Below are 14,888 nucleotides of genomic sequence, written 5' to 3' on the forward strand. Positions count from 1 at the left end.
CAGCCATGAAATTAAGAGACGCTTGCTGCTTGGGAGGAAGACAATGGCCAACTTTGATAACATTTTCAAGAGTAGAGACGTAACTTTAAGAACGAAGATTCGTATAGTGAAGGCTATGGTCTTCCCAGTAGCAATGTACGGAAGCGAAACCTGGACAGTAAGAAAGGCTGAGCGCCGAAGAATAGACGCATTTGAACTATGGTGTTGGAGAAAACTCCTTAGAGTTCCGTGGACTGCGAGAGATCTAATAAGTCCATATTACAGGAAATCAACCCAGGCTGTTCACTGGAAGGTCAAATACTCAGACAAAAACTAAAGTACTTCGGTCATATTATGAGAAAACATGATTCACTGGAAAAGACCTTAATGCTGGTGAGGACTGATGGTAACAGGAGAAAAGGGCGACAACGGATCATGTGGATTGATGGCATCAAGGAAGCCACGGCTCTCAATTTAGAAAGACTTCGGAAAATAGTATACGATAGGAAGAAATGGCGCACTTTGGTCTATGGGGTCACGGAGAGTCGAAAACGACTAAAAAACTAACAACAACAACAACAACAAGAACAACATATAAGGTTCCAGTAATGGCATCGTGATAATTTAACGGAAAGGAGATTAAACTAATTTATATTAACTTCACCTCACACGGTAAGAAATCCACCAGCTATAGGTGGGCTTAGCATTCAATGCATCCATGAAAATAAAACATACGACTGTTCCATTACAGGTCAATTGATCCAGAGCATAATACCCAAGATGAATAAAGTCCATAACAAAATTGACCAATAAGAGAATGGCATAAGAAGAAAAGTCCACTATACAAAATACTCCAGTGTACAAACAAATTCAACAAACAGAAAAATGAATATAAGAACAGTTCTTTCTTTCTTAATCAGTTTACCTTCCAGGGTTGTTTTCTCCCTCGGACTCAGTGAGGGATTCCACCTCTACCATCTCAAGTGTAGTGTCCCGGTGCGTGCGATTTTGGGTCAGAGGGATACAATTGGGAAAGAGGACGGGCGGCCTCACCTCCTATTCTGAACAGGGGCCTTGTGGGGGATGGGAAGAGTGGAAGGGATAAAGAAGGAAGAGGGAGGGAAGCGGCCGTGTCCTTAAGTTAGGTACCATCCCGGCATTTACCTGGAGGCGAAGTGGACAACCATGAACAACCACTTCGAGGATGGGTGGGCTGGGAATCGAACCCACCTCTACTCAGTTGACCTCCCGAGGCTGAGTGGACCCCGTTCCAGCCCTCGTAAAACTTTTAAAATTGGGTAGCAGAGCCGGGAATCGAGCGTAGGCCTCCTGGGGGTGGCAACTAACCACTACACCAAAGAGGCGGACACAAACACTTCAATAAACAAAGCAGTGCAATGTACAAGAAGTTCAATGTATAAAAAGCCCACAAACAAAACAGAGTTATAGAAAAAGTCCACGGTTTTGTTCTCTGTTTACTGCTCTGGGCTGATGACCTTAGATGTTAGGCCCCTTTAAACAACAAGCATCATCATCATCATGTTTACTGCTCTTTTTAAAATATCCCGTGAATATTTGCGAGAACCTCTCTTGTTTGTGCTCCTACTTAACTAGATAGATTTTCATTCGATTGATTCATTACGCTTTCACTTGAAGAACCTGTGATTATTTTGGTTTCGATTGCAGCTGTATTGGCGTCGTATGTTCGTTCCCTCATACCATTCTTTATTCAATAATAATGTAATCTTCCTTGGAATCGCCAGTAAAATTTGCTACCGTTTCTGCTTTTAGAATTATAATGATACGTAAAGGAATCACTCACAGAAGTTTAATGTTAAAATCATTTCTTAGCAGACAAAGTACGAGTCCTCATACTACGAAAAACGTAAAATTAAGCAGCGACCTCAATTTTTCCGAACGTTGAAGGGCTAAAGGTCCCGGATAGATTTCAAATTATGAGTCTTCAATAGCTCTATCAAACTAAAAAACAAATTTCGGAAATCACTTCCGGTCTAAATGTAGTTCCGGAAAACAACCTAAAATCGCTTGTTTCTTTACTCGTTTTCTTTTTTAAATTTAATTCCTAGCCAAATTAACTTAATTACTTTAGTTTTCCTTGGTTCAATACCCTCAGGATATTTTGAAAAATATCCACACCGAATGTACTCATGAGGGCTTAAATGAAACAATGCATTGACTCACATTAACGCTCGTAGTGGCAGGAAAAGACAAACTGCTAATCTAATCGAACACAGCCTATCGAGTTGGCCGTGAATCGACCGATAACGATGATTAAGAAAAGGCTTGTAATTTTTAGGAGTAAATAATATATTATCATACTTTATTATAATTTATTCACCTAAAATTCGTAGCTCGTATCCCTAGAATGTTTTAAACATTGAGTTGCTTGCCTGTTGATGTTTTCTTCTGAGAATATATCACGTTCGCCGAAATTTACAAAAAGTTTTTTTTTTTACTACGGACAAGCAAAGCAAAGCAAAGCAAAGTCACCTCCGTACAGGCCATGAAGGCCCTTGAAGGAGTGGAAGGTAAAGGCTTCCACCATTGTTAACCTCGACACGTGATGGGGTAGAGTGGTTAGCTCTACGCCCGGCCGCCTTTGCCCCCAGGAATTAACCTAGTACTCATTTTTGGTGTAGGCTGAGTGAACCACAGGCCCATATGCACCTCCGGAAGTGGAAATCTCGTTTCTTAAATTTTACGACTTCCTGACGGGGTTTACTACGGACACATAAGCTAAATATATAACGAGGCTTTTCTCAGCTTATCGCAGTTATTTCTGGAATCGCTGGAGCTACCCAGCCTTATTTTGGTTTTTGCCATGGGTTTAAAGCCGGATACCCCTCCTGACGCTACGTGATTTTTGAGATGAAAGACTCAGATTACGATCGTCATACAACGTAGAGAAAGTTTCCTCATGTTTAACACTGGGCAGGATGATGAAGAAAAATTTATATTCCCAACGGTTTGCTTTACGTCACACCGATACATATAGGTCTTGTGGCGACGACGTTTCGAAAGTGCTAGCAGGGAGAGGGAAACTACGATTGCCTTAATTGAGGCACAGTCCCAGAATTTACCCGGTGGGAAAATGAGAAACCACGGGAAATCATCTTCAGGGCTGCCAACAGTGGGGTTCGAATCAACTATCTCCCGAATGCAAGTAAGGAACATTAAACATCTTTGCAGTTCGGAGTGCATTTACACAGACGGTACCTTTAGTTCACACAACTAGTAACATTAAACGGCTAGGTACAATGTATTGCATTGCCACTCATATTTGCTATTACCACCAGGAAAACGGAAGACACTTGTAGCCGTATCTATGAGATTATAAAGACCAATGTAACGCAGTAAGGTAACTAATTGGAACCTAACGCTGTAATTATGGATTTTGAATTATCCGGTGTCCGCCTGTGTGGTGTAGTGGTTAGTGAGATTAGCTGCCACCCCCGGAGGCCCGGGTTTGGTTCACGGCTCTGTCACGAAATTTGAAAAGTGGTACGAGGGCTGGAACGGAGTCAGCTCAGCCTCGGGCGGTCAAATGAGTAGAGGTGGGTTCGATTCCCATCTCAGCCATCCTGGAAGTGGTTTTCCTTGGTTTCGCATTTCTCCTCTAGGAAAATGCCGGGATGGTACCTAACTTAAGGCCACGGCCTCTTCCTTCCCTCCTCCTTGTCCACCCTTTCCAATCTTCCCATCGCCCCACAAGGCCCCTGTTCAGCATAGCAGGTGAGACCGCCTGGGAGAAGTACCGGTCATTCTCCCCAATTGTATCCCCCTACCCAATGTATCACGCTCCAGGACACTGGCCTTGAGGCGGTAGAGGTGGGATCCCTCGCTGAGTCCGAGAGAAAAACCAATCCTGGATGGTAAGCAGATTAAGGAAGTAGCCTGTTTAAATGCAGCAAGTCGTAGTTTAGCTAAAAGAATGAGGCCCTATTAAAGGCTCACTATTAATGATGTTGCTGGGTGGGTTTACAGGGAAAATAAAAAGGACTGAGAGTAGATTTTCTGAAAATTGTAGACCCAATGAATACGCAAGAACTTTTATCTCTGCCTGAGGTCCAGCTCCATGGCTGAATTGTTAGAGTGCTGGCCTTTGGTAACTGAGGGCCTGGGTTCGATTCCCGTCAGAGTCGACAATTTGAACCACCATCGGTTAATTGCGCTGGTACGGAGATGGGTGTAGATGTATTCATCATAATGTTGTCCTCATCACGATTCCTACGTTGCGTACGGGTGTCAAATCAAAAGACCTGCACCTGACGCGCCGAACATGTACTCGGACGCTCCCAGCAATACGCCATTTTGTTTCATCCTATTGAACATTTCAATATTTGTATGATGAAATCGTTAAGGCTGTAGTGGATCTGTCTATATATATGTGGCCGGCTGTCCAACACAAGGGCGTCGCAGAGGCACACCACCACGAAACCCCACCAAATAAAGAAAGAAATACCAAACTCCCAAACACTTAACGCCCTTGAAAGGGCTTTGGACTGCCCAGCGACTGCTGCTCACCTAGAAGGCCCGCACATTACCAGAGGCCGTGTGGTCAGCACGACGCATCCTCTCGGCCGTTATTCTGGGCTTTCGAGACCGGGGCCGTCATCTCACTGTCAGATAGCTCCTCAATTATAATCAAGTAGGCTGAGTGGACCTCGAACCAGCCCTCAGGTCGAGAGAAAAATCCCTGACCCGGGATCTCCGGGCAAGAGGCAGGCACGCTACCCCACCACCTCTATGAAATTAATGTGATACAACACCACAGGCGGACCACAAAACCAACTACATAGTTAAACGTTTCTACTCAAGATGTCAATAGTCTTTTCTCGGCATGTGACACCGAAAGGATACGTTGATGGATAAAATTCAAAAGGAAGCTGATGTGTAGTCAACGAGTCTTCTCTCAACATTATTTAGAACTGAATCGGCAATGTGGAAGTCGGTCTTCATAAAGAGTTGCTGCAAATCAAATTTCCGAGACTGAATACTGCAGAAAAGGGACGTTTCTATGGAGAAACAACAAACCAATGACAAATGCCCAAGACCTTGAATCAAAATCTGATAACTACCTTTTAGAATCAAATTCCAACTTACTATTGGTTCTGGTAACAAACAAAAATGCGTTACAATCTGGCAAGTCAAAGATGAAGTATTCTATATGGAACTTCCAGTTATTCAACTAAATGACGTTGTTATCCCATTCTGTAAATCAGTAAAAAGCCTTGGAGACACTATAAATGAAACTTTGAACTGGGATGAGCATGTCACTAATGTATGCAGGAAAGTTCATTCATCACTTCATCCCCTTAAGATTCACCAAACATTATTACCTCTCAACTTAAAAATAAGACTGGTTCAAACACTGATACTTCCAATTTTTAACTATTGTGATGTTGTGTTGCTGGATGCTACCAGAGAACAAAATAAGAAACTGAAGAGAGCTCTAAACTCCTGCATTAGATTTTTCATTGAATTTTACCTCGCATGTATCCCCTTTTAATGCACAATTTTTCTTGGTTAAAAGTAGAGCAGCAGAGAAATCAGCATGCACGAACCCTTATATATCGACTCTTGACTGAAAATATACCTGAATATCTCTCCAGTAATTTCCGTTTTCTATCTTCCTTTCAAGACCGTGACACACGTTCTGGGTTAACAATTGCAATACCTCCACTTCGCACATCTGCCTGCCCTCCAGTAATTCTTTCCTTATGTCGGGCGCTAGAAAATGGAATGCTTTACCCCCTGAATTAGAAATTGTTCCTCAGATGGACAGTCTAAAGAAATCCTCTTGAATACGTAGGCTATATTATGTAGTTATGTATGAATGCGTGAGTGAATGTCTTGAGTAAATAGTTCCCAAACGTTTACATAAATTACTGCTATATTATATAGAGTACTTAATATTAATATTGAATTTATTTTGTTCATTTTAGACCTACAGTAGGATGTAGATCTTTTAGTTATAGTCTATATTAAGTTATATTATTATATTATATACAGTGCATTAAGTTTGCATATTAAGTTTGTATTCATTATCAAACCGCATAATGTGGTTAAGTGTAAGAGAGGGCCAAGAGTCCTAATTTCGCCACAAATAAATAAATAAATAAATAAATAAATAAATAAATAAATAAATAAATAAATAAATAAATAAATAAATAGAATTATACTACATAGCAATCTCTGGGTGATAAATACATTTGAAGGATTGATGTGGACGTACGAATAATAATTTACATTAACATTATGGGAGCTTGTAAATAGGTATAGGTAGTATTATGCGAGAATTAGCACCTCAAACAATAAAGTGATATCAGTGGGAAAAGTTTTCAAGTCTGGAAAACAAAACTGGGACTGATGGATCCTTCCAGGTATCTAGAAGCTGTATTTTTCTGAAATGGTAGTATAGTAAGCACAACTGAATCAAAGTGCAACTAGATGCTGCTATAAAGAGTAAGAAAGTAGGAACTATCCTTACACCATCCTGCTATCAGATTGTCTTTACTGATCGGAATTGGACGTAACACGAAGATATCCACAATGATTTGCTGGTACAAACAAGGTAGGAACAATGGCAAGAGGGTTCTCGAATTGACGATGTGGCCGCGGTGGTGATTACCTTTTAACAAGAAGTACAATTGGGCAAGCAACCTCTCTTAAGAGCAATAAGACGTACTGGGCTGATGCCCCAATGGTGAACTGCTGTTGAACGCAAGACATCATAAAGTCTGAAGTGCTTTAGTCTCATCCTTGAGATCGTTAGGATGGGAAACCCACAAAGAAGTACACTGTGAATCCTTACTTAAAATTCTCCATCACCGTTTGTATTTCATGTGATAGGGAGTCAATCCTAATACTAAACGATACACACTGATAATACTAAACAATGCAAACAGTTGTGTGCTTGTTTCAGGAACCTCGGCGTCACTTACCTTTTGTAAGCTGATATCTCTCTTGGTGAATAACTAAATAAAAAAGGGAAAATGGAAGAGGTCTGACAATTCGAAGAATGAAGGTATCGGCAAAACAAAGGGAAGGGTCACAAAATGAAAGACCAATCTAAGCATCGCAAACCTAATACCATCGAGGTCAGTGTTGACCACAGGAGATGGAATAGGAAAGACGAAAGTGAGAAGCAATGTTCTACACAGCTAGGGGAACCTTGGTCGCCAACACGCGCTCCCAAGATGAGAGCCCCTGGTCCCCCTTTTAGATTCCTCTTACGACAGGTAGGTGACCGTCCCCACTCACAGAGGGAGAAGAGATAAAGGTTGATATTACCAACACATTTGGTAAATGAAACTTTGCATATTAACTGGCTTTAGTGGTGGAGTCAAGTGAAGCGAATGGAGAAGGATAGATTATATGAGAATGATGGACGCGGTTATGCAGGGTAAGAGCAGTGGAGGGAGATCAAGACGACTGTGGTTAGACTCAAGTTTAAGGAGCAAATTATGAGAGGTGTAGAAGTAAAGAATGCCGCAGATCTAATTTCGAGTTCAGGGATGAGGAGGTGCTTCAGAATAAGAACATCCGTTAAAAGGTCACAAGAATGAAACAATGCAACTTTGTCGTAAATATTTATTATCAGATTTTCGTTTGATATACAATTAGATAATTCACACCCATTCAATCAGACATTTTTCTCATGCATTCATAGTGAACTAGGAAAATACTAACATAAGGAAATAAAATACAATGAGGATATTGTACAACATGCGTTGAATGACTTTTTCTTTCCATGCTCATGTACCTGGGTTCTGAATATATGCTCAGTTTGTCATCATTAACAGAGATCAAGAACAATTAAGAGAACATCATAACATAATTTATGTAAAATGTTACAATACCTACAGTATGGTGTACTGATGAATGGCAATTTCACATCCTCTTATGATGATGATAATGGTAAATCCCTGTTTGCAGTCTGTCTTCAATTAATTTAAAGCTCTTAAATTCTGGGAATTATTGTGATGATATGATGGTGAAAGACAAAATCGTACGGTCAAGTAATGGTGTTTCGTAATTTTTAAGAAATGCCTCCTCAAAACAGCAGTAAGTATAATAATTTAACGAGAACTAACCTTATTTTCTTAATTGTTTTCAGTTCACTGATACTGTAAATTAACACCGCGTTTTTGGAAAATATTCTTTTTTACGAAATGACTGGAAAATAACTTTGAAGTAAATATTTGTGAAATGTTCATGAAATGAAGTAGAAGTGTTCATGAGATGGAAGTGGAATGGATATTGAATATGGATATCGCCCTCAAATTGCCTTCACATGAATTATGTTACACACTTCTTCACATTCCATTGTCGATACATCAGAATTGTGTGTCATCACTGGTGGCCTCTACTTTCTTCCTGGCGGAAGGTAACTTCCTCCAGGTCTTCCTCCAAATCCTCCTCCAAATCCTCCTCCAGGAGCCGCGAACGCTCCGCCACCACCACCTCCAGCACCGCCTCCGGAGTACTGAACGTCAGCTACGTAGCCCGTGGCGTCGTTGGCTGTGTACTTGACGGTCTGTCTACGGCCATCAGGAAGCACCACGTAGTACGTTCCCTGGACGTTAGAACCATCGCTGCTCTCGTTCTGACCAAAGTCGTTTCCACTGGGAGCATCTTGAACGTTGTACTGGAAGCTGTATGGTCGTGGCTGAAACAGACAGTTAGGCACATTACACACGTGATGTTTTATCTGTACGTACGAATACGTTTGTCTGGTTATACAGCACCAGTTTTATGGAAAGTTATAAGGGACAGTCAAATGAAAACCGAACAGCCGCTACAACGTGACCATGGAATGATTTTATTCAAAAGTAATTGTCAAAGGCGTTAATACATTTATCCCACTGGGACACGAGGCCATCAATTCCAGTTATGTAGAAAGAGGTTGGCCGCTGACGGAGCCACAACCACAGCCACACTTGCACTTCCCCGTCCGAAGAAAACCGACGTCCACGAATGTCTTTCTTTTTCCGTAATTCCTTAGTTTTCCCAGATAAATCCATCAATCCGCCCTATCACATGAGGAATAACGGCTCGATGGGCCTGTCTCGGAATCTCCTGTACCACTCGTGCACACTCGGCATGGCCATGCAGTGTTCCCCGTGCGTACTCCTGCATTCTCAGCCTCCAGAAAACATAATCCAAGAACTGCGTGCAGCTGCTCTATGCAGTTCTCCTACCACATCGATGGCAGTATCGATACGTAACAGCAGTGTTCCCAACATTCGGGCGGACGTGTGTTATGGCGGGTGTTCGGTTTTCATTTGATTGCCCCTTATCATTGCTTTAGAGTTTTAAAAATAATATAAACCAGAAATAAAAGCTTTGCAAGATTACTTAAATGGTGGTTATGCAGAATCTTTAGGTAACTTCACGATTTTAGACTATTTTTACCGTTAATTTATTTTAACCCTTTAAGGACAACCTCTCAAACATCTGGAATAGCCTTCCCTCTTGAGATATTCTTAGCTTTTTTTTGAAACTGATTCCTTTATCATACCTAATAATCTCCCATCGCATGTGATCCTAATACATGAATTCTACAAAAGACACAAAATTACATTTCCAGTGCCTCAGTCCGAAATGTCACTACTGTTTGCCGACGAAGAGTCATTCTCTAATTTTCATCGATATCTGACTAGACACTAATAATAGCTCTGAATATTTCTTCTCCATTCAGTAAATGACTTGCAACCGCCATGATCGTTTACAAAACACGATACTTGACATTAGTCTCAGACACTGCCGTAGAGATACAGAAATATTCTCCAGTCCGAATCGATGAATAACATCAACTCGGGGCATAATTCAAAAGCAGAAAGATAGATGTCACCATATGTCGTACTGTAGAAAGGGCCACACATACACTTGAATACCAGTACCAGAAGAACACACCTACGATGACAATCATTCTGGTACGTTTTTAGTAATCAAAAGGTCAAGTACGATATTTTACTACCTGTTTATGTCACGCCACAACAAAGATATCTTATAGCGACGATGGAATAAGACGGAGCTAGGATTTGGAAGGAAGGGGCTGTGGCCTGAATTATGATGTAACCCCATAAGTTAATTTGCCTTGTGTGAAAATGGCGAACCGTCCTGTACTGGTGTTGGAACCCACCATCCCAGTTACTTTCCCGGAAACACGCAGCCAACTTGGTCGGTACATTTTACCCTATGTGTCATGAAAGTCCAATTTCATTGAAGTGGTTTTGGAAGAGAAGCAGATTTCTCATCGTCTTTCTTAGTTTTGTGTGTTACTACACTCAGCATAGTCCGTTGTTATGCTATCAGTGTGCAGCTGCTTGAAGAGTTCCTTATCTATTTCCAAGATCAAGAATTGCTATTTTAATACCAATCATATTGTCCGAGAGGTGGTAAAAGCTTAAATGAGTCGTAAAAACGCGCTGTTCTTGAAACAAGCCATATTATTACTTCCGATTTACGAGCACAACAGATGATATTGCGAAGTTGGACTTATCCGACGTATGAGTGCAAAAGTTTAACCTAACCTAATGGCCATTTTTCCAAACTTTTACTTCAATATAAAGAAATCATGGGTTTGTAATTCTCATTCGAAAGGCTAAAATAAAACCAGATAAAAATAATAATAAATTTCTAGGACACAAGTTGTGTCTTTCTAGATACTGAACGGAGTGACGAATTGAGAGAAAATTTTTTTTTTGCCAGTTGTTTTACGTCGCACTGACACATATAGGTCTTACGGCGACGATGGAGCAGGAAAGGGCTAGGAGTGGGAAGGAAGCGGCCGTGGCCTTAATTAAGGTACAGCCCCAGCATTTGCCTGGTGTGAAAACGGGAAACCACGGAAATCCATTATTTTCAGGGCTGCCGACAGTGAGGTTCGAACCTACTATCTCCCGAATACTGGATACTGGCCGCACTCAAGCGACTGCGGCTATCGACAGAGAAAAGTTGGAAATTATGTACTATTCATCGAAATAGAGAAAAGTAGAATACAATCTGATGTTTAGAACTTGTCATACGCGCCTATAAAGAACAATAATAACGTGTTATCCCCTGATATAAGCAAATATATTTCGTTTAAGAATGATAATTATAAAGTTCAAAAAGACGAATTTGGGAACTCATTAAATTTTGATAAATTACTACAATAACTTATCTTCACATCTTCTTCTATGAATATGTTATTCAATCTTCTTTTCAACGTCTTTATTAGTTGTTTTTGTTGTTTAGTTTTGTAATATATATGTTTTACATTGTTGATCACACCTGTACAAATTTCTTACATAGTAAAACAATGCAGAACTGAAAGAGGGATTATTGTGTTATATTTATATTTATATTTATATTTATATTTATATTTATATTTATATTTATATTTATATTTATTTAATGAAACAATCTCATCCATGTATGCTAGTGGCTTTACGTCGCACCGACACAGATAGGTCTTATGGCGACGATGGGATAGGAAAGGCCTAGGAATTGGAAGGAAGCGGCCGTGGCCTTAATTAAGGTACAGCCCCAGCATTTGCCTGGTGTGAAAATGGGAAACCACGGAAAACCATTTTCAGGGCTGCCGATAGTGGGATTCGAACCTACTATCTCCCGGATGCAAGCTCACAGCCGCGCGCCTCTACGCGCACGGCCAACTCGCTCGGTCATCCATGTATGCTCTTAATAAAATACTTATTGGAAGAGGAAGAGGTTGGAATAGAAATTACTTTTCAAAAAAAATTTCAAACCTTGTATGTTAATTAATTTGCCATGTTTGATGGCTAATCGTTCATACCTTGAATTATCAGAAAAGGAACCAGTCCTTACTATTCTAACTTGCTTTGAAATAGGAAATTGACAAATTGTCAGAAAATTGAAACCTATGAGACCTACAGAGGTTTTCTGTTCGAAAGGAATTGTTGTTCATATCGACAGACTTCCTACGACAGCTAAATTGTGTATGGATTATGTCTTAATGATCAACTCTTAAGGTTCACTTATTTAAACCAGTACATTACTGCTGTATACTTGCTTGTAAATCTCATCCCAGGTCGTTCAAGGAGCAATCTCTGCGTACAGAACTTCAAGGATAATGAGGGTATTAAATGAAATACCATCCGTGTACTGGAGGGGAATGAACTTGTGGAGGAGAAGTTGCTCAGCAGTGTAATGCATGGCTGTACTCCCAGCTCCAGAGTAATTACTAACTCTAACAGTATCGTAAAGCCATCAAGGACGTTTGATCTAACCGACAATACATGAATCACGGCACTCCACTACTGGCAAACGAAGCTATAGTTTACAAACAGTCTTCTAGAATACATTTCCGCGTGTATCTCTATGAGAAAAATATGACATCATTTCCCTTCTTTCCCCATGTATTTATCTAACTGCGTATTCTAGTACAGCAAGGTACAGTTTTCATGTTAGAAACATGAAGCATTAACTTTATAAGCACTTTGTACTTAAGAAACCATATCAAACCAAACCCCATGGCGCAAGAGACCCGAAGAACCCAAAAGTGTCGTATGGTTAGTACGACGAATCCTCTCGGCCGTTATACTTTGTTTTCTAAACAGGCGTGTGCTTAAAAAGCAGCGGAAATAATCGTGACAGATTGCAACAGTAATACTAATCAAATGCTATGGAATTTAAGAGATCGTGGGATGCCATAATTTTGTCCTTCAGGAGTTCTTTAAAATACCAGAAGCCAAAGACACGGATGTTATTATGATTATTATTATCAAGTGAATAATTTAGCCACAAAAACAGAATTTTCGAGGAGTATGCATAAAGTAAGGAAAACAAAAATCACAGAAATTACAGAAGGATAGAAGAATATTTTAGACTGACTGAAGAAAGGAGATAGAGGTTCGGACACTTAGAAACCTCAAATGGCATCGACTTGAAGAGGAACTGAACACGCTGTCTCGGGTGCGTAATGTGAACGGCAGCCGCACTATGGTCGGACGTGATCAGTTGTACTGATGATTGCCTTATTCTGGGCTAACATTATTCGAATTGCACTTTAACCATTCAGAGGAGCCCAACTCTTCAAGTAAATCATGAGACTGTACCTATATCTAGGCTATCTGCACTTTATTCCAAGCCCAGTCGTCTTTCATAGAAATGAACCCGTCGGAATAAACACAGACTGTCAGATACGTAGCTGATGGCTGCAACATCTACAATTTCTAAGCTTCAACAAGCCACTAAAGGACCTTAAATATAATATACGATCCAGCTGAAGCAAATATGGAAAAATAAATTGTGTACCTGTGTCGAAACAGCGAGTATCGTGAAAAATGCGAAAAGCAACATTGGACTTGTAAAGCCACTCGCTGTTGGTTGATGGAGTAGCAGAAAGCAACATCAAGTAAACTTTGGCTCAGGAGGTCTGATGGTAACCAGTACCTTGATTTGTATTAAGACACTGATTTTTTTGATATGACAGCACTGGGAACAAGCACATGGATATCACTGTGTTACTAGTTTCCTCTATAGACTAGGAATAGAAAGTCGGACGTCGGTTCCAAAGTTAGAAATAAGTCCATTCGGCACTCTCTGTCGTAATGTAATGGACTCCTGATGACACATTCGGTGTTCACACCGAAAAAACTCCTGTCATCCTGAGGCACACCCCCATGGAGGTGACAAAACTAATTAAAATGCATCGATAAGTCACGTTTAAGAGTTCCGATTTGTTTGCCATCTGGTAGAATAAAACAGAACTTCGAAATTGATCCGAAGGTAGCGTAAATGGCATGAAATTAGAATGCCTCCACAGAGTATCTGAGACCATACGATTATTATTATTATCATTATTATTATTATTATTATTATTATTAAATAAATAAGTTAGCCCCAAAAAGGGAATTTTAAAGGAGTGTGCATAAAATATGGTAAACAAAAATCAGAGAAAAAACAGAAGTAATAATAATAATAATAATAATAATAATAATAATAATAATAATAATAATAATAATAATAATAATAATGGCGTATGGCCTCCGGAGAGGGCTGGTGCACGTCTTTTTCTAGTAGACGGCCTATTAGGCGACCTGCATGTCTTTGAAGATGAGGGCCCTACCTAGGATGATTTCTAATGCTGAATACGCCACACACACCAAGCCCCCGAACCATTGGAATTAACCAATTAAGGTTAAAATCCCGGACCCTACCGGGAATCGAACCCGGGATCCCTGTGACCAAAGGCCAGCACGCTAACCATTTATGCAGGAGTATGGCTAGAAGAAGTTTAAGTAAGGAAGATGCAGATGATAGAGCATTGTAGTTGAGTGAAGTTTAATATAGGCCTACGGGTTGTAATAATAATAATAATAATAATAATAATAATAATAATAATAATAATAATAATAATAATAATTGGATATGGCCTGTGGAGGGGCCTGCTGCAGGTCTTTCGAGTTGACGCCGCGTAGGCGACCTGCGCGGAATGAAGGCCTACACAAGATGAATTCTAATGATGAAGGTAGAACAAACACCCAAAAGAAGTAACTAAGGAAAGTTAAAATCCCCTTCCGAGCTGGGAATCGAACCTGGAAGCCCTTGAATGAAAGACCAGAATGTTAACCATTTAGCCATGGCACCGGGCATGGGTTGTAAAAAACACTACTGCAATATACAAAATTCATTAAAAAACACATTATTGTTATTATCGGGTTCTGAATCAACTCACTCAACTTTGGCTCCAAACTTCAAGGCCATTTCACTAACAAATGAATTGATAACACATTCATTACTGGTATATATTTCCTCTTCCCTTGCTAGATAATGTATGCGCTTCCCACTAAGGAAACCGACCGGAGCAGACAGGTAATTAAGATACGTTAAAGTGATTATTTTTCAAGGGAATAAAA

At 40.2% G+C, this 14,888-nt stretch overlaps 1 protein-coding gene across 1 annotated transcript in view; it reads right to left on the reverse strand.

The window, feature by feature from the left end:
- Positions 1-8,368: 8,368 nt before the first annotated feature.
- Positions 8,369-14,888, reverse strand: part of LOC136877663 (pro-resilin-like) — a 70,461-nt gene continuing 63,941 nt past the window's right edge. The window contains exon 4 of the mRNA XM_068228695.1: positions 8,369-8,671. Coding sequence (XP_068084796.1) covers positions 8,369-8,671 — 303 coding nt within the window. The remainder of the gene's footprint in view (positions 8,672-14,888) is intronic.

The sequence above is a fragment of the Anabrus simplex genome, chromosome 7, assembly GCF_040414725.1.
Source record: "Anabrus simplex isolate iqAnaSimp1 chromosome 7, ASM4041472v1, whole genome shotgun sequence".
NCBI lineage: Eukaryota > Metazoa > Arthropoda > Insecta > Orthoptera > Tettigoniidae > Anabrus > Anabrus simplex.